This window comes from Chenopodium album, chromosome 22, assembly GCF_948465745.1.
Source record: "Chenopodium album chromosome 22, dcCheAlbu1.1, whole genome shotgun sequence".
In the NCBI taxonomy this organism is placed as follows: Eukaryota; Viridiplantae; Streptophyta; class Magnoliopsida; order Caryophyllales; family Amaranthaceae; genus Chenopodium; species Chenopodium album.
The window spans coordinates 3,940,779-3,967,996 of NC_137855.1; the positions used below are offsets into that span (position 1 = coordinate 3,940,779).

General features: G+C 33.7%; 3 protein-coding genes and 1 pseudogene across 5 annotated transcripts; 2 read left to right on the forward strand and 2 right to left on the reverse strand.

The window, feature by feature from the left end:
* The first annotated feature begins 1,112 nt into the window (after positions 1 to 1,112).
* Positions 1,113 to 7,022, forward strand: LOC145604943 (RNA-binding protein 1-like). Of its 2 annotated transcripts, none has more exons than XM_081660937.1 (6): positions 1,113 to 1,386; positions 3,755 to 3,876; positions 3,955 to 4,273; positions 5,047 to 5,108; positions 5,637 to 5,718; positions 6,459 to 7,019. In XM_081660937.1, the coding sequence occupies exons 2-6, from the start codon at positions 3,811 to 3,813 to the stop codon at positions 6,545 to 6,547; spliced, it is 618 nt and encodes a 205-aa protein (XP_081517063.1). In that variant the 5' UTR covers positions 1,113 to 1,386; positions 3,755 to 3,810; the 3' UTR covers positions 6,548 to 7,019. The 2 variants fall into 2 exon arrangements, with proteins under 2 accessions (XP_081517063.1, XP_081517062.1); XM_081660936.1 differs by lacking the exon at positions 1,113 to 1,386 and adding an exon at positions 2,517 to 2,580 and having other exon boundaries at positions 6,459 to 7,022.
* A 1,833-nt stretch (positions 7,023 to 8,855) lies between these two features.
* On the reverse strand, positions 8,856 to 10,899 carry LOC145604861 (protein ANTAGONIST OF LIKE HETEROCHROMATIN PROTEIN 1-like). Its single transcript, XM_081660836.1, has 2 exons — positions 10,755 to 10,899; positions 8,856 to 10,595 (listed from the first exon to the last, which is right to left on the reverse strand). The coding sequence occupies exon 2, from the start codon at positions 10,572 to 10,574 to the stop codon at positions 9,075 to 9,077; it is 1,500 nt and encodes a 499-aa protein (XP_081516962.1). The 5' UTR covers positions 10,575 to 10,595; positions 10,755 to 10,899; the 3' UTR covers positions 8,856 to 9,074.
* Positions 10,900 to 18,855: 7,956 nt separating this feature from the next.
* Positions 18,856 to 21,230, forward strand: LOC145605748 (LEAF RUST 10 DISEASE-RESISTANCE LOCUS RECEPTOR-LIKE PROTEIN KINASE-like 2.4; annotated as a pseudogene). Its single transcript, XR_014105139.1, has 3 exons — positions 18,856 to 19,621; positions 19,711 to 19,761; positions 20,004 to 21,230. The product of XR_014105139.1 is annotated as an LEAF RUST 10 DISEASE-RESISTANCE LOCUS RECEPTOR-LIKE PROTEIN KINASE-like 2.4 (transcript).
* A 2,827-nt stretch (positions 21,231 to 24,057) lies between these two features.
* On the reverse strand, positions 24,058 to 26,876 carry LOC145605296 (uncharacterized). Its single transcript, XM_081661337.1, has 3 exons — positions 26,636 to 26,876; positions 25,958 to 26,106; positions 24,058 to 24,330 (listed from the first exon to the last, which is right to left on the reverse strand). Exons 1-3 carry the CDS (start codon positions 26,748 to 26,750, stop codon positions 24,253 to 24,255), a joined length of 342 nt encoding a protein of 113 aa, XP_081517463.1. The 5' UTR covers positions 26,751 to 26,876; the 3' UTR covers positions 24,058 to 24,252.
* Between the last annotated feature and the right edge of the window lie 342 nt (positions 26,877 to 27,218).

Below are 27,218 nucleotides of genomic sequence, written 5' to 3' on the forward strand. Positions count from 1 at the left end.
TTCTGGTACCAACAAAGTAAGAAGGGTCAAAAAGAAGATGTTGGATTGAATGAAAATAGTCGAGAATTTCACGAGTAATATATACAATAATACAAGTATGATAAGAGTTCAAAAAAATATTATGTACTCAAAAAAAGTAAAAATTTCTTTGTAGTTACAAGTACATGTTTTTTTTTTTAATTTTTTTTTTAAATTTTTTTTTTTACAAGAAGATAGGCAAATACTTAGCTTTATTGTTTTGATTTAGTAAAGTTTAGACAGAGAGAATAGGCCAACAAAAAAAAATTGAAAAACTTTTTTGTTCAAAAAAGCTCATCTTTGTTTAACTTATCGGCTTAAATTATTCTACCATTGAAAATTTTTTCTTTTACTTCCTCATTATATTTTCCATATTAAACTACTACTCCGTAAATAAAATTAAGTATACATAAACTAATTTTAATCTTAAACTTTTTTGAAAATAGTAAAATATTAAATTACTCCACAATGAATTTTGTTGTTTTGTAAATTTAAATCCATAAAAAAAAAAAAAAAAAAAAAAAAAACAGATATAGAACAAGACTTTGAGGGGAGCTAATCATGTTGGGCTTGACCTGATTTTGGTCGAGCTTTGGGCAGAAATTTTCGGCCCAAAGCTAGGTTGGGCCTAACTCGAGAATATATTCTCGTAGGCTTTGGACATGCATTACTAAGCTTTTTGTTTTCGGCTCGGTTATAATAAAACACTATCCAATTTTACGGGTCGTAAGCAAGCAATTCTACCTCGAACCTTGGCTTGGCCCAACCTGAATCCAACTCAACTTGTCGTTTGATCACCTCTTTGAGGTACTTTGACATTTTTTTTTTGTTTTTTTTTGCTTTTTTTTTGGCGTTTGAAGAGCCACAAAGACGAGTGAATGAGAATCAATCTCAGGATGACTTGACATTGGGAGGGAACTCTAAACACTTAACCTATCCCTCAACTTTTTTTTTTTAACCAAACAATCTATTCCTAACCCTCAAAAAGGCCAAATTTATAAAACAACTTTAAAAAAATGCTTCAATTTAATTATAATGCATTAATGCTATATGCAGTTCATTAATTTAATATAGCTTCATAAATGGGGATTCCTCTCAAAAACCATCACAAGTAAAAAAAAAAAAAAAAAAAAAAAAAAAAAAAAAAACCCTTAGTCTTGTTTTACTCAGGTAACTTAACTGCTGCCTCTTTCCGGCAGACAGAGCTCTGGAGTTCTCCGGAAGCTTTCGATAATCTCTCTTTCAATTTCAGATTGTCAGAAATTCAGCTTATTTTAGGGTTTATCAATTGCTTTTCCTGGTGGTAAATTTCGTTCTCGAATAATAAAACGAGAGAAAGTAGAATCGCTGTGATTCTGAAGCTGCGAGGTAAGTGTCGAATAATTAAAAAAATTGTTCAAGTTTTCATTTTTATGGAATGAACTTGGATTGTTTGGGCTTTATAATTGGGAATTGCATGCTTTTAATTTTAATGTTTGCTCAATTTTGATGTCAATTTAGATTATTGAATTGGCCAATTTTTCTTGGCACTGTTAATTATACTGCGTAGGTTTCTTGTAGTTCATTGCATTGTGATTAAAATTGGATACTGTTTTTGTGGGCTTAGCTACTTAATTTGAAATCTTTTGTGATAGATTACATGTTTGCTGAGATATTTTTGTGTTTATCTGAATTTCGTAATGTGTTCGGGTGTCGGATTGTAGGGCACTAGTAATCTAGGGTGCACATTATAGAGAAATTACTGAAATTTGACTAGTAGATATTGTGGATGTTGGGGCAGTGATCAATTGTGTAAGCCTGAGCTCCTTTGTATGCTGAGCATAAGGTGTTTTGATGATTTAGTGAAATAAAGATGGATGTCGACAAACATGATGGATAATCGTGATGGATATATGAATGAATAAACTTTGTACTTAGTGATGATGGGGTTCAGTTGGATCTAAGCTACTGCTTGTTTAGGTGCTATGTGGATTGATGTGGAATGGTTTTTATGCTTAATGTGGATGGTCTTTGTTCGTTGTTGGTTCATGCCGTATAGAGGTATGTTTGGCTTTTGAATGGACAAGAAATGACTATGTCTAAGGACCTGTTCTGATTTACTGAAAACAACTAACTGAACTGATTGGGGCTGAACTGAAGAGAGCTGAAATAAATTGTTTATGAGAGGAGTAAGCTGAACTTAAATTAAGCTGAACAGAAGAGGCCCTAACTCTTGCTTTCAATGTTGATTAATTTGAACAGCTATAAGATTCTTCTCTTGTAAAAAGATTCCTGTATGCAATAATCATCTAGGGTGCAATAGTATTAATATGATCGGAATGTCTAATATATAATAATTGGTGGTTGTTGAATGCTACTATGTTTTTGGCGACAATGATTTGTATTGTTGTGATAGGTTTGCAAGAGCTCCTTTTCTTTTATTTATTTATTTAGCTTTATATTGCAAACGTTTGGTTTGTTGTGGAAATGCTTATTCCATATAGGCCCTAAATGTCTAGGTCAGTAGTGATTCAGTAAACATGCATGAAAGAGATCATAGTTACCACTTACCAGTGTTACCAGGTATTGTCTTTTAACTCAAATAAAGACCCTTAGTTATGTGTACCTCTTTTTCTAGTGATGAATGACTTGCTGTGAATCTGTGATGGAATCTTTCTCCGTAATTATAAATTGAATTTTCAGTACCTCATTTGTTTTGCTTCTGTATATGTCTGTTATTGTGTGATAGACTGCAAGTTTGGCAAATTTTCCTTTTAATTGAAAGGTTGGGTAAATGAGGCTACCAATCTCCAAGATGATTTCTTTAGGATTTAACTTTCAAATTCAAACGAGTCTAATCACATAACCCTACTATTCCTCCCATCCCTTAATTAATATACAAACAAGGATTAACAAAAGGCTAGCTATTAGTTAACTACTCTTATCTTCATTCCACCAACGTTGCTATGCCAAGGCTCCTCTTTTTGCTGTTGTTTCCTTCTCCTGCAGCTGTTAATTGCTTTTGTCATCATGTGGCACCGCCTCAATTTCTTTTCTGATGTGGCTGCTAAGCCCTTTTGCTCACCTCCTTTCCCCTCCTCTAGTACTGCTTGATAATTGGTGGCTTAATTGGCCCACAAGCTTGGTCTGTTACATATTGATGTTGGGGAAATCTGGTTAGTCTCCTAAGAGGGAACTGCTTGGCAGGCTGTTGTTTTCAGATTTAAGTATTTTGCTAGATTTATATAATACAAGGATGAAAAACCTCCATAACAAGATACCTTTAGTGTTTATTTATCTACAATTGGGTAAATAATAATTTCGTGATCTGTATAATGATTAAATAAATGCTTTGGCACTCTTGGTTCTTGGTTCAAACCTCTCTTTACTTTGAGTAAGTGTTTACCCAATATATAGCTTCTCTGTAGTATTTATATTTCAATTAGCTGATTTCTATATATCTATGAACCTTTTTTTTAACACATTTCTTTTATATTATATTATGTCCTTCCATTTTCCCAAAATATCCGTATGGAGTATGATTTTTTTTTTTTCTCTTTTTTTTTTCTTTTTTTTTTTTTGATGGGAAATTGAGATTGTATCTAGTATATGCTCTCATGAGTTTTATGCTAGTTGAGGTTACATGGTGGAAAGACTTTACTTTTTTGTATATTCTTCAATTTGGGGATCTTAGTTTTATGTAGGCTTTTCTTTTCTTGTATATGAATCTTAGCTCTCCAACTGACTGGGAGTGTAGGTACAAATCTTTCAAGGCTAGATTATTCAGCTCACTTTACATTAAAGGATTCAGAGATGGCTCATCATATGTTGCGATCGAATGATTTGCGCGATTCATCTATAGATCCTCTGGGTAGGGATGTAAGTGCTTGCTTCTCAACTACTAGTCATTCTTATACATTGGAATCTAGATTCTGACGTGTTTTTGTATTATTGTAGGTAGTGCCCTTGCGGTCCAGAGCTTATGGTTTGGATGATATTTCAAGTTTTGCTGCACGGACTGAGCCTGCTCTAGGTGGGTTGACAGCAGGAATGGGTGCTAGAGGCTACGCATCTTCCCTTGAAGACCCCATTCTATTTAGCCAAAGGCGAGATGTTCCTTTAGGAATCAGTCCTGTGCCTCCTGGCAATCCAGATATCATTTATGAGAGACCTAACTCTCAGCGAAGGGTTGAAAGCCTCTCTTTGCATGAAACTGAATCAAACATTCTTTTTGTTGATGGGCTTCCAACTGACTGCACCAGAAGGGAAGTTGGTCGTATCCTCTCAATGCTGGCTGTTAAAATTTCATTGTTTGCATTGGTTTTTGTTATGGTTACTATCTTCTGGAGAATATTTATTGAATTATTGTACATTTGTACATTGGGTTATTGAGGCCTTGAGGGTCTTGCTTGATGAAGGGCTGGTGATGCCCTATGTGGCTATGCTGGACAGGAATTGATGGCAAGTATCAAAGGTGGATGTGGTACTTGGGATGTATTTGAATCTTATGCATGGTATAACTTGTTACTCTATAACATGAATTATTGTGTCACTGTACTCATTTGTGAGTATCTGAGCATATTGACCTGTGTGAAATGAAGGGTATGAGAAATATAGGGTATACTTTTATTTTCACTTGTACACATGAAGTCACAATTTTTTTTTTCCAGCTAGCAGAGGGTTTCACAGTCTCATACAGAAGGGGCAATATGACCTTTTGTATCAACCTTTTTGTTTATTTTTCACTCTTTTACTCTCCTGTGTCCTACTTATTTCTGGTTGGAAGGACAGTAACATCTCCATGTCTCTTTAGGAGCTACTGTTTGAAACTTTGAACAATTGATGATGGAAATAATTGAAAATTTTCATTCATATTGCTGCTAGAGTCTGTATATCTATGCTGAGTTAGCGTGTGTAAATTTCCTAAATGATGTCCTACAGAGACCTGTCAAATTGGTAATGTCTTAGTATTTCTTTATTATATTTGTTCTTTTAAGCTTTAATTATGTTTATTTCGACCACCTGCCTTTCCTTGACTTGAAATTGTAGATATTTTTCGTCCTTTTATAGGCTTTAAAGATATCAAAGTCATACACAAGGAAGCAAGACGGGTAAAGTTTTGTTCTTTTCAACAAAAATCTTTATATCTGAATTTGTTGGCCCTTATCACACTTTATATGAACTTGTTAGAAGTTACTGGTCCTTGTCTGAACTTATTTTGAATTGTGAATGAGACGTTGTAAGTTTGTAACCCTTATCATTTTATTCTAAATCAAATATAAAGCTGAAACGAACAAGGTATGGCCACAAAGACTCGTTGTTGATGACTGCAAGTGTTATCCTTTTCTTATTTTGATTGGGGCAGGGGAAAAATGAAAAAAAATGTTCATCTAGTGTAGATTAATATGAATATAATATTTACGAGTGCAAATGTTTCCTCATATATTTATGCGGTGTGTGAAGATCTTTGAATGCAAGATTAAAAAATAAAATAAATGTTTTGCATCCAGTGTTAACCACATCACTTAATATTCTTTCTTATGTGTATATACAACTAATACAAGTAGTGCTAAAAAAATAAAAAAATCTCACCTCTCTTTTCATCTTATTAGTTACGTTAATCTCTTGTTGTATTTCAGAGTGGCGACAAAGCAATGGTTCTGTGTTTCGTTGAATTTAATGATTCAAAATGTGCCCTTACAGCTATGGAAGCACTCAATGGTTTGTTTTGAATTTCATTTATCATCTCATTTTCTTGAATTTTCTTTTGTATTTGTCATGAGGTGTGCTACGAGTATCCCTCCCAAACCTGTCTATCTCTTTGATTGGGACATTTTGGACACTTGACTCTTGATATTGTACCCCACATGTTGCTTAGTTTTATAAAACATGCCTCTGACATGCTAGGAGCAAGGTACAATAAGGCGCTAGCCTCATCACCTCAAGCAGCCCTATGCTGAGAAAAAGGGCATTGAGGCACCCAAGGTAGATCTACGAGGTGATAGTATGCCTCATGCCTTGTATTGGAAAACCTTTAGTGCCTCAGAGCGCCTCACGTTTTGTAGATCTTAGATATGATGAATGGCTCATTTTGATGCTTACATGCAGCAAATCATGGATTATGCCATACTAGATTGTTAGAGTTTTCTCTTCTTGTGGGAAGATAACAAATAAAAGATATTTTTTGTAAAATGGAAGGGAAAGGGAAAAGTAGTAAAGGGTTGTAATTATCTGCTTGGATTTTTTCATCACTTTCCTTTGTTGCCCTTTTTCCTGGACTGTGTTGATAGGCAGTTCCCTGATGGTATCTCTATTTATGGTCGACAATTCTAGTTTGTGATGCAATTAGTGGACATTATGCTTAGTTGCATATCATTTAGAGTGTATAAATCTCTTGTATCATCTAGCTTTCATCCCATTCGCAATCATTCGGATTTCTGATAAGCGGTGCATGTGTGCAGGCTACAAATTTGATGATAAGAAACCTGAATCCTCCATCCTAAGGATTCATTTTGCACATTTTCCCTTCCGTTTACCTTCTCAAACATGATGGTCATCGATTGGAGACATGGCGATCCGAATGAACCCTGCTACTGCATCAAAATCTCGATGTTGAGTTCTGACAGTTGGTTCAAGCCTTCAAGGTCCTTCCTTTCCTTGAACTCTCTTCTCTCAATGTCCACTATATATTGCTTAGCTGTCTGAATCTTTTTTTGTCTCTTACTAATTGAGAAAATTCAATTCTATCAATATAGTAGCTTCTTGTAGCTTCATCATGTACTAGTGAAAATAGAAGATTGGTAGGCAGGCTGTAAGTTGCCACCTTTTTTAATGGGATTGTTGACCTCAATTAACATGAAGGCGACTATTATAATGTGTTTATGGGTTATCCAGGCTGCTATCAGGTGTGAGTAGTTTGGTTTATTGAGAATATATAAATAGGTTCAAACCATTTTTTTTTTTGTGTTTGTTGATACTTATTTTGAGATTGATGTTGCACCATCCTGGCCAATACTGCAACGATTATTTGCCTGACCAACAATCAACCTTTGTGATTATCTTGTCGGCGTCTAAAAAAGAAATATTATGGGGTTGAATTAAATTATTTTTCTTTAATGTTAATAATATAATCTTCTACTGTAATATATTTCGTTCATTCTTTATTTATCGCAACAACAATTGGATTTTACGCATTTCAACACATGACTAACCATTAATATATTTAATTATGTTTTAACAATTATGAAACTGTACTCTCTTTGTTCCTATATAAAGCACAATTTCTTCTAAGTGCACAACTTTTAAAGATGTTCCTTTTTTTTTAAAAAAAAAAAAAACCAATTAAAGTTGTTCCTTTTATCTCAAAAAGTTTTCATGTCTTGTTAACATTCACAATTTATAAGGAGTAAGAAATCTTCCAATTTATTTTCAATTCTAATTCACGAGACAAAGCATTGTCAATTAGGGTATTATTTGATTTGTCTTGATGAGTGGTATATTATAACTATTACTAATATGTAATTGTAAATATTAATATTCAAATATGTACAATGACGGCAAATATACTGTCAAAACATAGAGTTTTTAGAGATGTAGGGAGTAAGTTATAGTGAGGTATGGTTTTAAAAAAAAATAATAATAAATAAAAAAAATTTGTAGTGAGGTTTTTTTTTTTTTTTTTTTGACAGGATTGATTAAAGTTGTAAAAGAAAGGTTGGTTTATTATTAAAGATTTTTTTTGCTGATTAAAGTGATTTAAAATGTTTTTTGTACAATTTTGTTGAGTAACCTTTTTAGTATAGAATGAGAGGTGATGAAAGTCCTAATCGTTTATCACACTTTCATCATAAGAATGAAAATAGTGTTAAACAACTTTTTGACCTTTCATAGTTTTGATGAAAATTGGTGAGAAATAATCTTTGGTTCTCCAACTTCAAGAATAGAAAGTGTAAACAACTCAATCAATTGCTTTGACCTAAGTGGCTAAAGCTAAAGATCTCAAGAATAGAGTAATCGACATTGAAAAAATATTTCCAATTACAATTGAAAAAGTTATATCCATTACAAATGTGAACGCAAGATCATATGTCGATAGCCTACGACACAAAGTCAAAATCGACCTCCAAAAAAGTCAATGATGTTGTTGGTGCAAATAAGCATGATAATGGTTTTCACACCAGGCATGGAAAAGGGGAGACACCCTTGTTGCGTCTTAATCTTGTTGATCCAATTTTATAAGAAACGAATCCCTCTTTCCCGTTTGTATTGCACTTGCAACATTAGTCAACATCAATCGCGAGTAGTTTAACTATATTTCTTGTGCGTTCACACACATTTACTTTTATCGATCCAAAATATATTGAGATCTTGTTGCGTTCATCTGATTTTTATTGAATTATTGGAATTATTTTTGGTGACTGAATTGTTTGTTATTGACTAGAACTTTTGTTAAGTTATTGGAATTTTGTGACTAAGTCTTATTTTGTTGTATGAAACTTATGCTTGTAATTGAAAACTTTGTATATATTATGATGAAGAGAATCTAGTCAATACATTCTACAATATCATTATTGGATACATTTTGCGACGTCATAATAAATCGGACAAAATCCAGATAATTACTTATGATGTCCAGATACTAAACGCGTCAAAACTAATACTCTATTTGAGTATTGTGTTTCTACAAATATAATAACATTGACATTCTAGACAATACATCACATAATAATTGAGGGCAAGGAGAGATTGTACCTTAGTAGAAAACAAACAAAAAATAAAAAAAATCTCTATATTTTAGAAAGGTCAATTTTAAGAATTAAGAATAATTGCATAATTGTTTAAATCATTTGAAAGAATGGTACAAATTAAAAGTCATTTCGAAATTATACACCCATATCTTGATCAAGAGTAATTAAAAGTATGAACCAAAAGTATTCTATGCCTATTTGCTACGTTGTAGAGTACAAATTTTGGCCTATGCATTCCAAAAATCACTATCTTTGTAAAGGAGTGAAAATATGGAGCTATTTTTACAGCATAAAGGGTTTAAAGGACCTATAAACTGAATGGTTTTCTAATTATAGAAACCCAGTGCCTGCAAGACCATGATGCAACAAATTGTGGGCAATTGAATCTCTAGCTTTCATGGAGGTTAGTGACTGCAATGGAACCTCCGGGACCATTTCATCGTCGAATAATTCGAAAACCAGTTCAGGATCCAATTCCTCTCCTCTCATTTCACATATGTTATGCAACACACAGCAGGCACCAAGAACCACAGGTAATTCTTGAAGTTTAACCTCGGTTCGCTTCTGCAAGCAACTCCATCTTCCTTTCAACCTTGCAAAGGCATCCTTAGCAACGGTTTGAATTTCGCCAATCTTCTCATTGAAAGCATGTTGAGTCCAAGTTAGGTTCTGCTGATTATAGGGCACTAGGATCCAATCCATTAAAGGGTAACCAGCACCACCAACAATCCACACACCCTTCAAAAGCCCTTGATTACCCCTCTGATACAATGCTGATTTCTCCAGCACTTTATCATCAGGCATTGAACCAGGCCATCCTATGCACACGTCGTTGAAAACCCCTCTAGGATCAACCACACCCTGAACTGTAATCGAGTACGAAGTCTTCTGATTTCGCTCAGTGTGGCGCTTATTGAAATAAGCAGCCACACTAATCTTAGGTGCAATTATAGGTATATGAGTTGTATACATAGAACCAACCACATTAGGAATGCCAGAAATGGATTCAAATTCCTCCTTAATCTGTCTCAATGAATCCTCATCAGGCCATTGCAGGTACTTTGGCATCAAAACAGACCGAATCGCAGCACAAACATCAAGAACAATCTTATGACAAGTTGAAATCCCCAAACCAAATCGCTTAGACACTAGCCTAAGCGGCTCACCAGTTGCCAACCTATATATACACACAGCAACTCGTTGATCAACCGGAATAGCAGCCCTCAACATCGTATTCTCTTTCGCAACAGCAACCTTCAACTCATCACAAATCAACTCAAATGTTGCCTTTCCCATCCTAAACCATCTCTTAAACTCACTCTCAGGATAATCAGGACTAGTACACTTATCCCACCAATCTTTAGACCTATCTTTAACCCATAAACGTCGTTGATGACTCACTGATGAACCACTAGATTGCTTACTGCTAGCCTCAATACTACCGCCTTTCTCAATGATTTCACTAGCAGCAACAACCATTGCAGAATTAACAGCTCCCCTCGCTCGCTTTCGCCTTAATCTATCAGTTTCATCCAAACCCTCATAGCTACTCTGCAAATTCGAATTGTAATCCAACATTGCTTGTGTTTTTTTCTTATGAATCGCCTCGAAATCGAATTTCTCTTGATCAGCAAATTCTTCCCACTCCTCTTTCTCTTGCTTCTCTTGGTCTTCTAACAACAAATAAGATGTGATCATCATTTCCTTTGTTTCCTTCTTGTCACTAGGTTGTTGTTTTTCTTCAAAATTAACACTTTCATCTACCCCATTTCCATTCTTCTTCCTTCTTTTTCTTCCACCATTGCTATGATTATTACCCCCTTCATTCATATCTGCAATTATATAATTTACCTGGCAAAAATTTTAAAAATCAGAAATTCATTTCCCACAAAAATTCAATCAAACCCCACTAATATTTTTGCATTCAATTGAAGAAAAAACACATAACCAACACAGAAAACAAATCAAACAAAAAAAAAAAAAAAACCAATTAAAAAAGAGAAGTCTTACAGAGGAATTAGCATCTGAAGCTTTAGTCCCAAGTTATGAAGAATACTTCAAATAACAGCAAGAAATTGAATGAAATGAGCTGAATTAGGGAAAATATGAGCAAATTCAAACTGGGGTAGTTTCAAATTAAGTGAAAATTACAGTGAAATTGTAGAGAGAGAAAATAAATAAGAGAAGAAGATGTGCACTTTATATGTTGGACAAAAATGTGTGAGAGAAGTGTGAACGCGTAAGAGGATTGGAGTTGAAAGATTTGAAAATAAAAAAAAATATGGTCAGCAAAAGAGAAGGTGGGTAATTGTTTTTTTCAATTAGTTTAATTTCAAAGGAGAGAGAAAGAGAAGGTGGACACCTAGGAAAGTGTGAACAAACCATGTGGGACCCTACAGAATACAGAGGCTGATGATGTGAATGTGAATGTGATGTTGGTTTTGTGTTGAGTTGTGGACGGTGACTTCATTTATTTGATTATAATATTATCTATTGAGTACTTGAATTTGTTATTTCGTAAATAGTTTTATTTTTTAATTTATTATGTAGAGAGGGGTTAAAGATGGGTAATGGGGGAATTCTGGGTTGAAGAAATGACCATGGACTTTCTTGGGATTTGATAGTCAAAAAGTTTGGCTGTAACATGCTGTATGCTTCACTGCTAGTAAATGTTAAACAAATGCTCCGTAGATTTTACAACTGTAACTCCATGTTTTAAAACCTCACCCGACTAATCTGATCTAAGAGCAAGTTTAGCCCCAATTCTGAAGACTTGTATGTGACATCATTTTTGATGGGGCCCATTGAAAAGGATGTCATCAAATTCTTGTTAAGATTTACACAAATTTATCACTTTAACCCTAAGACTTAAATATTTGACATATTATATGTAGAAAAGTATAAAAAATAAAAAAAAAATAAAAAAAAAGAAGGGATAATAAAAATAAAAATAAAGTTTTTTCAAAAAAATAAAAATAAAAATAAAAATGAAGTGGGTGAAGTGGGTCTCAATCTCAAGTCTTAAGTTGAGTCTTGAAATTTCAAGACTCAATTTGAGACTTGCTTGAGATTTTTGAAGAAAAATGGGAAAAGTTTTAAGTATAAATCTTAAGATTCAAAATGATGATGTCAACCCAAGTCTTAACCAACTAAAAAAATATTCAGTTTAAATTTCGGCTTGTATAGACACGTTAAGTTCACATGACTCAAGTTTAAAATTAGATTCGCCCGACCTCATCAAATCCGACCCGCACATCTAAATAGACAACTCTATTCACAGAAAATTCTACTTTTGAGTATTTCAATTAAAATAAAAAGGTTAAGAGTACTTAAAGAGTAGTTTATAGTTTATAATACTACAAGGGTTAAAAAAATTTAGATAAGTTTATAAAAAAAAAAAAAAAACAAAAACAAAAACAAAATTTACACAAGTTATAGAAAAACTAAATCGGCCGCAAAGGCTTGGTTTGGTCAGCTGGTCTGCCCAACTTTTTTTTAATTTTTTTCCCTGAATAATTGGTTTATGGGCAGCCCAAAAAACTAACTTTAGTTGAAATTGGAGCCTGTCAAAAATTGAGTTTAGACACAGGTTTTGACCCGAAGGTTAGGCCCAGCCTGAATCCTTGGCTCAAGCTGGACCGTTTTCTTTGTAAGTATGGACTCATAAAAACTGTATTGGGGCCTTGAGAGACTAATGACTCTTAAGTCTTAACTAGTCCATTAACTCATTTACCTGGCCAACAAAAAATAAATTCTGCCAAGATGAGTGTATAAAAAAAAAAAAGTCTTATTGTGTCAAAAAAAAAACCAAAAAAAGAAATGTCTTGGGACTCTGAAGTTGTTTTTTGAAACCAAATGTCTTAACTTTTTTAATTGTGATCTTTCAACTTAATAGCTCAAATACTACTGCCAACAGTTTGCAGTTTATTTATTTGTTTTAATACTAATACGATTATAATCAACTGCAACTCTGCAAGCTAAATATTATCACACAAAACAGCAATAGGTCTTGTTTCATACTTTCATGGCATTACTTAAATATAGATAATAGATTCATATCATTCGTTTACAAATAAAGATCAAAAACTAATTAGATAGTTGGTAGCATTTAGTAAACAAAAACTTGTTATTCTACAACCAAAGATCTAGGGAGATAGGGAAAGGGAGCTCAAGAGCTTATAACCAATCTTATAGTAGCAACAAGCATCACTGATCGTGGTCTTCATCATCTCTTCAGTTAACACCCTTGGATTCCTAGAATCGACTTGAAGTTCACTGCCGGTTCCGGTTGGTGGACCATCATAACGAACCCTAGCCTCTCTTGCTATTTCAGCCAAATTTGATGTGGTGAGACCTGCTTTCTTCAGAACTCGTGCTGCCAATTCACCTACTCCGACTACTGAAACCTCGTGCGAGAGGCCTTTATTAGGCAAGTTTCGATATCCAACAAAGCAAATTTCCGGATCCTTTAGAAATTTGCACTCTGAATCAGGGGGTACTACAGTTAAGATTAATATCAAAAACCATACAATTGTCATGATCTGCATATAAGATCAGTAGATATGTCTTGCTCCCTGTTCTTTTGGCATCTACCCCAACAACTTTGCAAAAACTTCTATTTTTGACAAACGAACTGAGTGTAGAGGTATGGCTTTCTATAAGAGGTCGAGAGTCAGTGGTTTTCACCATGACAGTAGGAATACCATGAACATTGTTGATACGATAAGTTCCCATACTCAAAAGGTACTCAATAGGTATACCACTCATTTCTAATGTGACTCTAGATAGGTACTCTATTGAGCTCGGAATTAGCAAAAAAACAACACAAGTGCCTCGTTTTTCGTAATAAAAATGTATCGATACTGTAAAAATGAAACACTTACGTCATTTTTTTGCTAATTCCGAGCTCGATTCGGGCAAAATAACCCTTAAAACCTTAAATGAATATTTTTTGACATGTAAACCGATGAAAAAGTTGAATCGTGCTGCAATGTACAGTTTATTTGATTTTTTGGGTTGCAATTTGCAATTTTTTTTTAAACGGCTGCAATTTGCAAAATACGAACTATAAATGGCTGTAATTTGCAATTTTTTTTTTTTTTTTTGGATTGCAAAGGATTCATTTTTGCTTTTTTTTTTTTTTCTTTTTATCTTTTTGCCTTTTTTTTAGCTACTGTGTACCTGTTAATAGCCTTCAATGGCTAGGTTTTTTTTTTGGAAATAATTACTCGATTTTATGCAGTAATTTTGCAGAAATCATGGATGACTCTATACTCATGGAGGATTTTATAGCGGATGACTCTATATTTATTGAGGATTTTCTAGCGATGTGTAACAAGATTATATTTATTCACAAAGTTATTATCGTTTATGATTATTATTTTTTATATTGTTTGAATTTTAAGTTTTTGTTTTAAGGTGAATAATGATATTAATTTGTTTGTTCCAAAAATCGCCCAATCTATACTATATATTAAAAGGTGTTCCTAAGAAGGTCGATGTGCCACGTAGTCTCATTTTTTGTTGCGCCATGCCATCTTCACAATGTCTAATGATGTCACATCATCACTCAAACAATGCCACATCACCCAAGCAACCAACATTATTGAATATAAAAACGTAAGGATAAGGAGGATTGAACCCTCAACCTCTTACAACAAGAGTAACCATTTCACCATCTAAAATAAAATTATATAAGTGCAAACCACAAGATTTAATTAAAATAAAATATACTAAAAAAACTCAATTTTAGTTTGACAATGATAATTACAATTTTAAAAAGCCTTTTAAAAAATTTATTGATTGCACGTCAACAATAGTAGCAACCAGGGCAACGCCCGGGCTACTCACTAGTTTTACTTAATAAGAATTGAATTGAAATTATAAAAAGTTGACTAACTGAAAGATTGATTATGGATTACAAGTTTGGAGAAGGATTCCTTGCCTATATTCATTCCCGATACGCTTGAATTCTTCCCAGGGCGTACGGATTGTTACAAGCCTATTAGCGAGGCATATCTCCATAGAAAAGTGACTAAGTATTCTGAAAAGGTATTGGCTTACTTTAACAAAACTAATGTATGTATTGTATATTATTATTTCTCGAGTTTTCCCAACTTACTATCCCAATATTATACACAGCTTCCATCTCTAAAAGGATTAGCTTTAATTTAGGTGTAAAGTTGAAGAAAATGGTTCATCATGCTATTCTTTTGTAGATATATGTGCATCAGCAAATTTAGCATTTCTTTATAACTTGAAACAAATTATATAAAAAATAATTTATAATTAATAAATTACGTGTAAACTATATATATTACATTGCACATTTTTAATACATATATATACATCATTATATATAATATTTATATTATTTTCCTCATATATATAATTACCTGTAATTACAAGTTATGTTTTTGAAAAAAAGTTCAAGATTACATTACAAATATGTGACTGATTTTCTTGAGGAAGATTGTTCAGGTTTTCATCATGTAACAAAATTTTTAGTTGTTTATAAAGATGTATATGCCGTTAAAAAAATTGTATCAGAATTGTAATTGGTACATCAAAATGTATATATGTTTTATTTTATATATTTCAAACACGGTGGAATAAATTTTAAAGTGAGATAGTTACTGGTGATTATTAGGTCTTTTAAGTTTACTGTTGGCTTTTCTTGAATAGCAGATTTGATGTTGTGACTCATGAGTATAATAAATTTGTTTCATCTTCTCCTTAATCTCATACACTTTACTTTTCTTTCACCTTAATTTATTAATCTAATGTATGTTATATATGGAGCCAAAACATCACAAGCATTTTGAGGAACTATCAAATCATAATTTTCAATAGGAGGTATACAATGGGGTGAAGATTTTACAGCCTCCTATAAAACAAGGTCACGATATGTGTGCATTTGCAGTAGTTGCAAAACAACGTATATTTGAGTAATTTGACCATTATTGAGCTCTTATATTGAAAAGGATTTGAATGTATATTATAGCAAGCAAAAGTAGGTGGAAACCTATTGAGCTACTACTTAAGGCAAAAACCAGAGGTATACCATTATGGAATCATAGTAGTCATGTTATCCAATACACTCAGATTATTGTATGTGAAAACGAAGACGGAAACAATCACTTGAAGCAGTTGCTAAAATGGTTTCCAGTTATAGGAGTTGTGCCTGTATACACTACTTATAATGTTGATGGAGATGATGTGTATGTGTAACACCCTCAAATCTCCCTCTACGGAAATACTAGTATAATACGTATAATTATACCGTAGAGATAAACTTAGATATATTACCGCCACGTGATTACGCAAGGCTACTCAACTTACTAATAATACAATACTTTGCAGCGGAAACTTCAATACTCTTATTTATTAATAATAACTATAAATAGTATCCAATGTTATGAGTACTCAAAAATAGATACAAAGACCAAAATTCCTAATTTAGTGAAACCAATCCCGGGACTCCAATGCATCAATCATTGACTTCAGCTTGAAAATAAGCAACACTGCTTACCATTACGGTAAATAGGGCGAACCAGAACAAAATAAGAAGTACGGGTTAGCAAAATATGCTAAGTACAATAAGTGCAAGATAATTAAACTCAATTTATTTGCAAACATGCTTTAAAACCAATTTCCAATAATTAATTCAATAATTCCAAACTCATGATTCAAAACCAATTCTCAATATTCTTAAACAAATTCCAGTAATTCAACAAATATGATTTATAAAACCAATTCCAATAAATAATAGTTAATAAAACCACTTCCTTTAAAAACCAATTCCTTTATTAAGAACCAATTTTCTTTAATCTTATTCCTCACCCAAGTGTGCATACCCCCCCAAGCTAGTCTCCTTATATTACAAGGCTATTGTTGAGGAAAGACCCGGTCATACAAAGTCCAAGGCCTTATCAATAAACCAAATCCGCATAGTGGGATTTCCAACATGCTTATAAAACATTAATAATAATAATAATAATAATAATAATAATAATAATAATAATAATAATAATTCAATGGTTCAATAAATCCTTTTAATATCCAATAGTTCCAATATAATTCAAAATCCTTTTTAATAAATTCCACATGCTTACAAAATCACCCTTTTAATAAATAATTGAGAATAAAATCTCATATATATTAATAACTTTTCAAAATCAATAAATCTTCCTTGAAAAACCTTTTTATTTAATTCAACAAACCTTTTAAATTCAAATCCTTTATTTAAACATGATAAATAATTCAAACCATTCAAAACATGATTTAAAACTTAATCATTCAAAATACTTTTATTAAAATCAATACCTTCAAACATAATTTATATCATAAATCATAATTCAATTCAATTTAATTTAATCACCAATCAAATCATATGTAAAACATATTGTTCAAACCAACCACTTTCAATTAAGGTATCTAGTCATCTAAACGTACCTTGATCCTTGCTAAAAAAAAACACACAAAAAGAACCTCAAGATCCTTATCGAAAAGACCCTTAGTCATTAAAGGCACACTAAGGGTCTGTTCGATAAAAGAAAGATAGTGCGGTTCAAACTATTAACCACACTATCTTTCTTTTACAATTTTTTAATATTCCAACTACCCCACTTACCTCTTATTTCATTTAAGTCAATTAAATTGCCTAAAACGATGTGCTGCTCAAACTGTAACACTTAAAAAAACGAGGAGGGAGTATATTTTTTAAAAACTCACCAAATGTCATACAATTTTTACAAATTCACTAAATCATGAAGCTTTCACAAATTCACCAACTACCACCGAACTTTTTAAAAATTTACCGAGTGCCTTTAATGACTAAGGGTCTGTTCTGATTGACTGAAGTGAGCTGAACTGAATTTATTAGAGCTGGGCTGAACTAAACCGAATATTTTATAAAAGAAGGAAATTAAGAACTGAACTAAACTGAACTTATTAGAGCTAAACTGAAAATAAGTTGGAGAAAACAGGCCCTAACACTTGTTATTTAACACCGTTAGTCATTAGGATTAAATCATGACATATGTCATGATATTTTTGATTCATTTTAATCATCTATTTTAAATAATAAAAATAACCTGATAGCTCCCCTTCACCCAAAACCAGCAATTGCGCAACCATAACCCTTCCAAAATCCCTAAATTACCCGCCACCGCATAAAAAACCCCCCCAAAAACCTCTCCTCCACCAATCGGAACCCTAGCACTAGGTTTGCGATCCCTAGCACTAGGGTTCCGATCCGTAGCATTAGGGTTCTGACGGTGGGTGAAGGGCAGTTGGGGGTTTTTATGCGATGGGGAAGTAATCTAGATAAAGATTTCGAGGGTGTTATAGGGTTGCATGATTAATGGTTTTGGGAGAAGAGGCGCCGATAAGGGTGGTGCCAAGGTGGGTGAGGGGGTATGGGCGCGTAGTAGAGTGAGGGCCGAGGATTTGGGCTGGGCCGTTAGGAAGAGAGACATCGGACGTAGTTGGTGGCATGGATTGGGGCTGGGTTTTTTCATTTTTTTTTTTATATTCATTTTCAACCATTCACGCGATGACACGTGTCATCTAACTCTAATAAAAATTACCTCTTTAATAGGTTACCGGTCACTTAGGACCATTTTAAGCAAATACACCTAATTATTGGGATTATTTAAAACTAATCATTGAAATTATTTTAAGCGAATACGTGAAAGTTGAGATTATTTTTACCAACATTTCCAAATAAATTGAGCCAAATTCAACAAAAAAAAATATCAATACGAGTATTAAAATTATGAATGGTTACAATTTTATGTTTACGTATATTATTACACAAGTAGATATTACGAAATTCTTCGTATATATTAAAATTTACGCACATATACATTTATCCAACTAATTAATTAATTATCGGCACTTATAATCCCAAATATATTACAAATCCACCGACCGCGGTCCAAAGACCTTGCTAAAGTACTACCTGCCCCAATTAAAAAAAAATATACGGAAAATAATTTTATAATCCCACTGCTTGACAGTTGACAATCTTGACATTTCTTAGTTTCTTACTTTCGGAGTAATATCACATATCATCCACAACAACATTCATTTTCTTAAAACAATTATTATGAATATCTTTGTTTCATCTTCATGTGTAATCATAATCCTTGCATTACTAAGCAACCTTCCTACATGCCATGGCCGCGTTAGCGAAGAGTTCAAAACTTGCAGTCAGCCATTCAACTGTTGAAACATAACAAATTTAAGCTACCCTTTTTATGGTTTTGACAGACCATTATATTGTGGCCACCCTGGGTTTGAGCTCTTTGGCTGCAATCAAATTGCTATGCCAGTTACCATGACGATGATGTCTCAAACTTTCGCCGTCATGAACATCAACTATACAACTTCCACCATCACTATTGCTAGGGATGATTATAAAGCAAGGTCTGGGTGCCCTGACTACTTTCATGAACTCTATATTGACTACTCTATTTTCCAATATACTCCTGATACGGTCAACCTCACCTTGTTTTATGGTAATTGCTCTTCACTATGTAATTCTACAACGTTTAAAGAGTTTTCTTGTCCTATGAGTCCTACTAATGTACCGGTCTGTTGGCTGACTGAGAACGCGATGCTGAAAAGTAACATCTCAGTAGATTCGTGTCAACACCATACTTTTCTTCCAATTCACATCAAAGACAGTTTGGATATGGATGCTATAGGAGGTTACATACCTAATGCTGCTTGGAATGGTTTTGAGCTTACATGGATCGCTAATCGTGTTTCATGTGAAGCATGTCTCAGATCAGGAGGGCAGTGTGGGCATGAGCCGCGTTCAAATAATTTCACTTGCTTCTGTGCTGATGAATCCAAGTGCTCTTTCCCAGGTACTATATTGTAATCTGCTTCAACACACAACTACTAATTTGAATCCTTTGTCTAGATGTATATGTCACTAACAGAATTTTTAAAACAGGATCCAATCCAAACAAGGGCTTTCCAACCAAGTCCACAATTGCGCTACTAGGTGATGTACCTTACTATTCATTAAACTTGCTCCACATCTATAATTATTTTAACAGATCTAGATAGCAGACTTATACATAATGTATATGAGAAAGTCTTGGGTGAGACGATCTCATACTGTGAGCATCATTCAATTCACATGCTCATCTCACAGTGTGTTCGACCCTCTCATATAAGATTTTGCCTTAATAGTTTTGTTCCTACTTCAACATAATAAAGTTTTCTATGTCGATTGCCTTGCAGCTTCTTTCTCAGCTATTGGAATGGGAATATTAATATTTCTTGTCTTCTATTTGAGAAGAAGATGCTCATCAAACGATGAAGATCCTCGGTGGAAAAGGAAGCAAGATGTTGAGGCTTTCTTGAAAAATCATGGAGCTGTCGGTCTACAAAGATTCACATACTCTGATTTAAAGAAAATAACCAATTTATTCAAAGACAAACTAGGAGAAGGCGGCTATGGTGCTGTATACAAAGGAGAGATTCAGAATACCAAGCATCTTGTCGCAGTAAAGATATTGAAAAAATTAAAAGGAAATGCTGAGGATTTCTTTAACGAGGTTGCAAGTATTGGAAACACCAACCATGTTAACATTGTCACCCTCCTGGGATTCTGCTTTGAGGGTCAACATCGAGCTCTGGTCTATGACTTCATGCCTAATGGATCACTTGAGAAGTATTTGTATGGAAGAAACAGCCAACCCTCCCTATCATGGGAAGCATTATTACAAATAGCAATTGGAATTGCAAGAGGGCTAGAGTATTTGCATCGAGGTTGTAACATAAGAATCCTTCACTTTGACATTAAGCCACACAACATTCTCCTAGACGAAAATCTTTGCCCAAAGATCTCTGATTTTGGCCTAGCTAAGCTATGCCCCCAGAAGCAGAGCATTATATCGATATCTGAAGCTAGAGGGACTGTCGGATACATAGCTCCTGAGGTATTCCTGAGGAATGTTGGTGGTGTTTCCTACAAGTCAGATGTCTATAGCTATGGAATGTTGGTCTTAGAAATGGTTGGATGTAGAAGAAAAGTTGATATCGGAGGTGATGAGAACAGTGGCGAGCAGTATTTCCCTGAATGGATATATGAGAAACTTGAAGCAGGGGAATCATTTGTTGATCAAAGAATGTTGAGTTCTGATGAGAGGGAGATTCAGAAGAAAATGATTTTGGTAAGCTTATGGTGTGTGAAGACCAACCCATCAAGCCGACCAGGGATGAGTCAAGTGGTCGACATGCTAGAAGGAACGGTAGAATCACTGCAACTTCCTCGCATCTCCTCACTTGCTCCCACCTCCTCGCTCATTGGTTCCCCAAGTTCACAGCCACAGACCTTCTCACGCAGCTTCAGTTAACAAGGTCTTCCAAAACAAAACTAATACCTACACCAATTTTCTGTATATATGTAGTCTTTCAAAACAAAACTATATGGAGAAATATTGTAACATTCATTTTCTTGGACCATCTTTTGTTTGTGCTTAAGTTTAAAGGTTATGCAAAAATGAACAAAAGTTTCTGAAACTGAAATACAACCAAGGCCAGCACCAGCAAACGGAGCATAATAATGGAGTGGTAAATAATCAAAATCGTCCAAGAAGTCAGGATATTCATCTTCAAAATCAAGGTACCCTGAGCTATGGTAGCCGCAGCCCACAAGTGCTTGATCTGTTGACATCTTTTACCCAAATCTCCAGATATATTAATGCGAAAAAATCACATAAATCCAGGGATTCAAGAAGTGGACATCCATCAAGAATTGCTTTCAAGCCTTCATTTCATACAGTTTCCAATCAGCAATGGCTTGTGCTTCTTCAACGAGAAGAAACTAGCAACCAATGTGCTCCTTTTGGTTACTACCTAATTTCACCTTGTACAACTACCAAAAATGATACCAAGTATTCCATAAACATGACCATTAATCTAAATGAACAAAATCACAAGGTAAATTCATGGAAAGTTCTGCACATCTCAATGTCTCAGTCACTACCAAAAAAACATGTTAAATTAATTGTGTTGACTGCTTAATAGCATTCAACTAACCTCAAATAGAAGCAGCAATTTGACATACACCATAGATCATGTACCCAAAAAAAGGTAAAAAGATATTGAAAAGCATATTCCCATTCTAGGACCAAAGAAATGTACACCAAAAGTCCAGATTCACTATCAATGCCAAAATTCACTTTAACATGATGAAAGATTCATAGTTTTTTTTACCAATCTATATTATCTCTAATCAAATCTAGAAAAACATTATGGCAATTGGTCAAGAAATGTCCCACTTCAAAATTTGGTTAAGGGAACGATTCTAGCACTGGGAGATGCTTTAGATTCATTGATCTATTGAAAAAATGTTTATTAACAATTACAGAGTGCATAATATCAACAAAGGGGATCTAGAAAACCCGAAATCGATGCGACCCAAATGACAGTAAGAATTGAAGAAGTCAATTGATTGAAGAGGGAAAGGGGAAGTTTGGGAACAGAAAACCCTAATTTGCATTGTTGATTAGCAGAATCGACAAATAGAATTAGGGTTTTCCGATCTCAAACTACCCCTATTCCCTCTTTTTCCTTTAATCTAAGCAAAGTGTAATCCAAACGACGATGATAATGAGGAACAAAAATAGAACTAGGGAAAAGGGAGTGAAAGAAAGGGGAAGGGAGAGAAGACAAGAAGGAATACGAGCCGCCGCCATGAAAGAAGACGGCAAAAGCTCGAGGTCTAAGCCTCATCTTTAACATGAGGTCTATGTCAAATGCACTTATATATTAGCCTATTAGGTCTTTGTGTTTTTATTTTTAAAAGGATACACTCCCTCCGTCTTTTTTTAAGTGATACACTTTTGACCGGCACATAGTTTTAGGCAATTTAATTGACTTAAATAAAATAAGAGATAAGTGGGGTAGCGGAGTATTAAAAAATTGTTAAAGAAAGATAGTGGAGTTAATAGTTTATTGAAAAGTACTCCATCCGTTTTTAAATACTTGCTCCATTTCTCTTGGACACGAATGCCGATGCTCATCTTTGATCACTAATATCTTTAGTTATCAATAAGTATAAATTCTAAAAATTGAAAATTAATAATCTATTCATTGAGATGATTCCAACAAGTACCTAGAGGAATATATTTTTTCTTATATATAAATCACAAACATTAATCAAAGTAGGATAAATGAATAGTGCAAAAAATAGAAATGGAGCAAGTATTTAAAAACGGAGGGAGTAATGAATTTGAGAGGAAAGATATAATAAAAAATAGTAGTGGGTTTGGGTGGGAACCATGAGAGGAGAAAGATATAATATTTTAATGTATTTTTTTGCCAAAAAAGAAAGCATATCACTTAAAAAAACACGGCCGGAAATGAAAAGTGTATTACTTAAAAAAACACGGAGGGGGTATTAGGTCTTTGTTTGTTAAATTAGTACTACCTCCGTTTTTAATTAGTTGACACGTTTTGACTTTAGCACTATTCACACACTCCTCTTTAATGTAGCCATGTGGGGTCTTGTTAGATTCGTCACAGTATATATTTTCAAAATATCAACTTTTTATAATTGTTACTTATCGGTAACTAAAGATATTAACGTTTTGATTTGTACATTGACAAACGTGTCAACTAAAAAGAAACGAAGGAAGTATTTTATTTTATTTTTACTTTTTACCTTTGTGATAACCTTTTCAGCTTAAGTTAAGTTAAATTCAGTTCAGTTCCGTTTCTAATTTCCTCCCCTCATAAAATATTCAGTTCAATAAATCAAAATAGACCCTTACTTTCGAGTTTCGACCATAAAAAGAAAAATACTAAATAAATAAAAATTAAGTGCTGTACTTGATTTTCATAATGATGCTCAAATTTTAAGAATTTTGGTACTCATATAAATTGTCATTAATATAGAGTATAGTACATACAAAGCACAAACTACTTCCTATAATCAAGATAAATGTAGATTTGTGATGGATGGGAAATATGAATTCAGATTCAAACACATTGCAAATTATACAAAGTAATACGAAATCTGAAAGTATTTAATTTGATCATGAAATTTGTGCTGATACTCCAAATTTGAGATTTACCCATCTTAATAAAGATCATTGTGAATGTTGTATGACTTATAATTAATAATTTTCTTTTTCAAGTAAAAAGGAAAAAAAAAAACAGCTAGAACTAATATGAAGTATCTTGGTATACTTATTCCAATAAACATAGTACGAAGTATAATTCACCACAATGGTAGGGATTGTTTAAAAAACAAAATAAGATCAGTAAAGCGTTATTTCACAAACACTTAACCATCAATCATCAAAATTTCCTACTGAAAGCAAAAACCCAATCCAAATAATTCGGAACAAGGTTGAAATTAATGGCAATAATCCCAAGTGCCAAGTCTCGTCGACAACCAGGTACAATTTTGATTCAGACAGGTGAAAAGCAACCTTGAATTTTTCAGCATCAATTAGGAACACTGCTAATTAGAGAGGACCTAAACTTTCACCATGTCAGATCGTGGCCTCCAAAGTCCTACTCTGTATTTGTGGGCATACTTCAGTATCAGCTTCCTCTGACAAGAAAAATGAAAATTATATCAATCTTTTGTTTTGAAAATTCATGGTAAAATAAAATTACTCCTTTAATCTGGAAACTATTGTCAAGTATTTAGAAAATACTTCAGTTCTAACATTTTCAGATTTCCTGAAGCCATCAGATATGATTTGAAGGTGGAAACTCTGGAGAGACTGAGAGAGGATGGGAAGAACTAAAGGGCACAGGTATTACAGCAGGTTTTTTTTGCTGCATTAGTGTAATGTGATAATTGGTGCTGCAAAGAGAATAAAAGGTGTACTAGAATAATAAACCAAACTCATGCATAAAAAGATTATCCATCTAACAGTTTAGCTAGTTAGCATGATAGAAATATCATCAATCTTATAACTAATTGGACCATTAGAGCATCTTGACCCTGAATAGAACCATATTACCAAAATTTAGGCCTGTGAACACTGAACAGAACCATTCTTGCATCGATATCATTGCAATTTAATGCATTGGTTAACCCCAAAAGGCACCCCAAAAGAGAAACAGCCACTCCTAAGATACCCAATTCAGCACCTCCCAGCCCCACAATCAGCATTGAGAACTATTGTTCAGAAACTCAGATAGTGTTGACAAGGAAACAACAGCCAACAGTTTCAGTGTCTTCAGAGATACGGAGTATGAAATAACTTTGTAAAGACCAAAACAATTGGAACCATATGTAAAGGATAATTAAGATTTCAAAGAACAGAAGTGCTTCCCATTCAGAACTCCTTCCTGCTTCCCGCAATTTAATCTCAATATTCCATTTTCAAGTGTTGTTCAAAGCATAGCTAAAAGCCTACAATATAACAAAGCCTAGTGTAAATCCCGCTACAAGTACATAAACGGGTCATTAAAATGTCTAGATTTCTGATTTGTTGTAAGGTAACCAATCTTTGCATAGCTAAAACAATTTATCTGGTTAAATTTAATATGTACATCACAAACAATGCTTTTGGCTTTTTCTTCAACACCCACCCTTTTCTTATCTGTTTCTATATTCCACGGGAATCAAATTACCTAGAAGAGTGCTTTAGACATGTGTGTCTATTGTTCTGTCACAGCAAATAGTAAACTCGAATACCAACATTCAGCACATCAATGGATGTGTGGGTTTACTAAGACGTATGATCCAACTTTATACCCTTACAATAGTCTTAAATCAATTGAACTTAGTTCTTCACTATAAGCGCCACATATATGGAACTAAATTTATCTATATAAACAATGCTGCAATGGGAGCTCTAAATAGCTACAAGTTAGAGCTACATACGGAAACTAAGCCTCTAAGAGATCATCCTCATCTAATTAACTTGTGCTTGTGAAACATAGTCCAGAACAAACTCCGTAGTATAAACATTTTAAAATTGGTTCCAGTTTTAACAGAATCTTAAATAAATCTACCATCAAAACCATTATAGCACACAGCAGTACTGCAAATCTGAAATTATAAACACCATTGCTACCAATGATTGAAGTAATCAAAACAATGAACCAGCAAGGAAGCTGAGAAATAAATACATAACCAAAGCGCAAAATCGGTAAACAATGTAACAAATGTAATCAAAATTGCACAATCTCTCAGCAACAAAGGTATCAAGAGTATTACTTACATGTTTACATGGAATTTCGAGCTTCTTGAGCTTAAGAGTGCGAACGACAAGCAACTTTTGAAGGTCCCCAAACTCAGACTCAAGCTTCCCCACATGAGCCTCTACTCCTTTCCCTATCCCATTCAAAAACTCCGGTATTCCGACCTTCACTGCCATGTCAAACCACACATCAATCCCTCAATTAAAAGTTCAAACCAAACTAATAAAGGAAAATCTCTAATGGGTTCTGCACAAAATCCAATTGCATTTCCATAAATAATGAAGCAAAGTCCCCAAATTATAATCTGAAAGAGAAAATAAATCTCACAACAAAGACAAAGGAGAATAATTTCTCATTCTTCTCTGATCTTAGTAAATTAAATAACATAATCAGGGCAACTAAAGCAAACACAACTAAAATGAAAATTGTGCCCTTTTCAGACTTCAACACCAAAACATTACAGATCAATATTTCAACCCAAAAAAATTGAAGATCAACTATGTTAAAAATCAAGCTCAAAAACCCTAAACCCTAAACCCTTAAACCCCAAAACCCGTAGAAAACAATTTTTTAAAATTAAAATCTGGGTATTTCTCTAATTAATCCAAATTGTAAATTCATCAAAAGATTCAACTAAAAACCAACAAATTAAGAGAAGAAAAAATATAAAACAGAAATTAATTTTTTAAATTTCGTACCTACATATGGAGACGAAGAGGAGAAGAATCTTAGAGATGGAGGAACGAAAGCTGGAATTGTAGTAGGTGATTGAGAAGTGAAAGTTCTAGAGATTTGCCGACATATTGAAATCATTTCGCTTCTTCTTCTTCGCAACAAAAGCTGAAGCCCAGAATTTTAAGGTCACTGCAATTTTGAGTACTTAGAAATTGAACAAGTTTAATTGGGGTTTTGCCCTTTTCTCACATGTTCATGACGATGAGTGTGACAATTCTAACACGACGTCGATTCAGCTCTCTTTTTCTTTTTCTTTTTCTTTTTCTTTATATATACAAGTTAAGAGTAGACGCGTACTGTATAAGAAATTAGATGGAAAAAAGATAATAGACTCAAGAGTGGCTTCATTTTTTATGGGGAGTGAGAGGACAGTTGAAGATATAAATTTATGTGGAGAAAAGGGAGCGGTTATTATAGGGACATAGATAGGGTAGTTATGATAAGACTCTTTTTTTTAAAAAAAAAATAATAATTCTTAATTTTAATTGTAAGAAAAAAGTAAATTTACAACTTGAGGGGTAATTTGGGGATAATAAAATTTATCAC

Bases quoted from the DNA above. Each gene is read 5' to 3' on its own strand.
- LOC145604943 (XM_081660936.1), top strand. From the start codon at position 2,538: ATGCATGAAAGAGATCATAGTTACCACTTACCAGTGTTACCAG. The intron at 2,581-3,754 runs GTATTGTCTTTT...CTGGGAGTGTAG, and splicing joins CCACTTACCAGTGTTACCAG to GTACAAATCTTTCAAGGCTA. The intron at 5,109-5,636 runs GTAAAGTTTTGT...GTTGTATTTCAG, and splicing joins TACACAAGGAAGCAAGACGG to AGTGGCGACAAAGCAATGGT.
- LOC145604861 (XM_081660836.1), bottom strand. From the start codon at position 10,574: ATGAATGAAGGGGGTAATAATCATAGCAATGGTGGAAGAAAAAGAAGG.
- LOC145605296 (XM_081661337.1), bottom strand. From the start codon at position 26,750: ATGATTTCAATATGTCGGCAAATCTCTAGAACTTTCACTTCTCAATCA. The intron at 26,107-26,635 runs GTACGAAATTTA...TTGACATGGCAG, and splicing joins CTCTTCGTCTCCATATGTAG to TGAAGGTCGGAATACCGGAG. The intron at 24,331-25,957 runs GTAAGTAATACT...TTTTCTTGTCAG, and splicing joins TCGAAATTCCATGTAAACAT to AGGAAGCTGATACTGAAGTA.